General features: G+C 47.2%; 1 protein-coding gene across 1 annotated transcript in view; it reads left to right on the top strand.

Moving 5' to 3' along the window:
• The window catches only part of raph1b (Ras association (RalGDS/AF-6) and pleckstrin homology domains 1b), a 39,549-nt gene that overhangs the window by 29,526 nt on the left and 6,452 nt on the right, over window positions 1-3,571 (top strand). The window contains exons 7-8 of the mRNA XM_035678051.1: window positions 1,580-1,657; window positions 3,050-3,209. Of these exons, the coding sequence (XP_035533944.1) occupies window positions 1,580-1,657; window positions 3,050-3,209 (238 nt within the window). The remainder of the gene's footprint in view (window positions 1-1,579; window positions 1,658-3,049; window positions 3,210-3,571) is intronic.

Raw genomic sequence — 3,571 nt, 5'->3', positions numbered from 1 at the left:
CACACACACACACACACTAAAAGCCTGCCACTATGTGTTGGACAAACAGAGTGTTGGCTTCATTGCATTAATGTGCATGTGCCCTGTAGCTGGTCATGTGGAAAAGGTAGTCTAGGTCAAGGAGAAGAGGTGGAGGGGGGGGGGGGGGGGGTTGGTTCTTGAGATAAGAGGCTTGGGTAGCGGTTGTTAAAACCCCTCAGCCCCCTCTCTTTAAACGCACATGCCCGTGTAGACACACACGACTTCAAATATTCAGCACCTCAGCCTCTCATTCACCCAAATTCCACTCTCCGTCGTTGTCACTGTAGTTTAGCTCCGGAGGCGTCGGTCACGGTCTCCCTTCAATCGTCCTGATTGGCTAAAGGGAAGAGGGTCTTGCAGTGGGGGCTCGCTGGTTGGCGGACCCCTCATTCTACTATTTTTGTGGGGATTATACTCCATCGATTGGGCACGCTCCCAAACCCCTGCATCTGATATATAAAGAGAGAGGAGGACGAGAGGAAAAGGGTGATGGAGAAGGAGGGGGGGAAGCAGGAAGAGAGGGTGGGAGGGTAGAGGGGGGAGGGGCATCCTCCCCACTGTCTCACTTAGGGTTTTAGTCAAGTTGTGCTCGTCTCGGGCGCACATGTCTGCGTGTCAGTGAACCTGCGCTGTCACAAGGTTTCGGGTAGCTTATCCGCTGTCGTCTGAACGCTGGAAGATGTGGATGCTCGGCTAAATTTCACCCACTGAGGATCATTGGGGAATAACTTTTTATACGCCGGTAGCTCGCTGTGAAAGGTGGCAAGCGAACAAACATTTTTGTTTCTTCTTCTTCTCCTCCTTGCAATGTAAAGACAACTCAAAAGGCACTGTGTTTGCCTTTTTTTGATTCATCCATTATGGACGAACCTGGATATTCTTTTCATTTTTGCCCTCGATGATCTTTGCACGAGATCCTTGTATCTTTGAGTTGGAGGGCACAGAGGCTTTTCTGATCTGATCCCACACTCATCCGCAGCCTCTCGCCCTTCGGGGATCTTCTACTATTGTTTCCCCCTCTGCTGTATAGCCAGATCAAAGGGAAAAAAACCGGCTGCAGCTCCATACGAATCCAATATGGAACCATAGACGGCAAATGGAGCGCCATATTTGAGGGAACACTGGGCCGATGTCACAATAGCGGCGGTTGAGCATCTTGGCTGCTTATTTGTCTCTGATCGCATATTCACACACAAGTGATAAAACACACCCACTTGCGCACGTGGACGCGTACACAACCTGCAGAATGGAGGTGATGGCATCTTGTTGGAGGGGGCAGGTAGGCAACATAAAAGCATGGAAAAATTGGATTCGGTTTTTGCACGACTCCATGCGCCACCATGCCAGAGGCTTGTGCATTTAAATGGTTTAGAAGGCTGCTTACTATTTAATGAAGTTGTGTGTGTGCATGTCTTATTCCTGCCAGAGAATAATGAAAGACATGGGTGAAGAGAATGAGGCAAGGCTCTGAAATCAAAAACCCTTCTTTTGGGTTTTTCTTGTGTGTGTGGTTTTGTGATTGTGTGAATGATAACCATGCTCCCGTGTGCCCATCTAGGAGGAGCAAGCTGCCAAATTGAAGGCAGAGAAGATCCGAGTCGCCCTGGAGAAAATCAAGGAGGCACAGGTCAAAAAGGTAAGGACCACCTCTTTCCTTTGTACACACATCTCACTCACTGTCTCCATTTCCCTTCTAAAAGACCATTCCGACTCACGTAATAATCGCCGTCTCGTCACATCCACCGCGCGCTGCATTTCTTTGTGAACTTCATTCACAGCGAGGCTGCAAAGCGCTGAGAAAATAGGTCATTGCAGTGTTTGATTATGTGTGTATCTGCTGGGGAGGGAGCAAGGAAATCAGAAAGAGGCTTCAGAAAACGAGCGCTGCGAGACAATGCAGACACACTACACAAAACAATGCAGACACACTACACAAAACATCTCATTTACCCCATCCGACCCCAACCAGTGCTGATTTTTCGGTGGACAACTGGTGCTCCGTGCTCCATTGAAAGCCGCGACGTGTGCTTGTCTCAATTGGGAAGTCGGCGTGGGACTCCACAGACAGGCCTTTTTTTTTTTTTTTTTTACCAGTGTTTTCAGCCAGTGAATGAACTGTCTCTGTGAATGAGAGAGACAGAATGGTGGCCTTTCTTACATGCAATGAATAGTTGAGAGCCAATAGTGTTTCAACAGACAGGGCTGGACTTCACTCTGCCAAGTGAATACAATACGACGAGATAAAGAGTGCTGGTACAACCGAAACATAAAACCTCGGCTGGCGTAGCAGAATGCTGTGATGTGCTAAATTATGAGTGCTGTCATTGTCAGCAGTCTACACAGACACTATCTTGCATTCATGACATTGAAGCAGTTTGATTGCATTTGGTGGAAAGGTTTAGAAACTTATCTCGTTGAGACAGTGGGGTATTTGGTTTGATTTAACTTGTTTTTGTTTGGGGTTTTTTTCTACCAGACTAGGGGGTTTTAGGGGTCTCTCCTCAGAGAAATGTAGGTCAGACTCCCCATGTCTTAGTCTCACAGCTCCCCCAGCTTTCTTATTGGTCAAAGTCTCTGTTCAATCAACTATACCCACTCACTGATTGGCTGTCAGGGTCCCAGTGGGAGGGGGGGGCAAAACAAGAGGTCAAGGAATTGAGGGCTTTATTTGGTTTCACATCAGGACGAGTCTTGCGTGGGATGCGATTGTGCGAGGCTGGATTTGGCACGTGTGCGTTTGTCTCATCCAGATTAGTTTAAGCTTGCTTGTTATGGGGGTCTTTTGGTTGCCTATGGATGAAATACTTTGGCCAGATTATTGGATTTTCAGCGTATATGCGGCATTGTGGCGGTAGTGACCCCATAAATAGGTTGCCGTATTTGAACCATGCCTCACGAGTTTAAAATAATTACATTTGCTTAAATCATTCAAGTGCATACATATGGATTATACTCTCTAACTTTTAGCATTAGTTTAAACAACAAGCTGATCTTCAAATAAACACTTTCCTTTCTTCTCCTCTTTCAGCTGGTGATCAGGGTCCACATGTCAGACGAGAGCTCCAAGACCATGATGGTGGACGAGCGGCAGACAGTCAGGCAGGTGCTAGACAGCCTGCTGGATAAGTCACACTGTGGCTACAGCCCGGACTGGTCTCTTGTGGAAACCATCAATGAGCTACAGATGGGTGAGCACGCAGACAGTTTCCACCGCACCTGAGTCAAATAAACACTGTTTATAGCTTGCTTTAATCTGCGCTGGTGGCACATGGATGGGGGCTGAATGCACAGAGCTGGGGGGGGCAATGTAAACAATTTAGGTGACAAACATATCCTGTATTATAATTATCTGTGGTCTAAGAATAGTCACTGTTTGTGACTTCAGGCTAATTGTCAGGCTTACAGTTAAAGGTTCTGCCCCACCCAAAAAAAAACAAAAATCCCTGGAGGGAGGAAATTAAGTGCACATTTGCTGGTCAGCAAAAAAAACTGCCTATCTTGCGTCTTATCTTCATTACTCCCTCTTCTCTCCCTTTCTCTCCCTCTCCCT

The sequence above is a fragment of the Morone saxatilis genome, unplaced genomic scaffold (genome assembly GCF_004916995.1).
Source record: "Morone saxatilis isolate NCDOM2014 unplaced genomic scaffold, NCSU_SB_2.0 Contig6, whole genome shotgun sequence".
In the NCBI taxonomy this organism is placed as follows: Eukaryota; Metazoa; Chordata; class Actinopteri; family Moronidae; genus Morone; species Morone saxatilis.
Note: the sequence above shows the minus strand (reverse complement) of the source record. Positions and strands in the feature narration are given on the sequence as shown.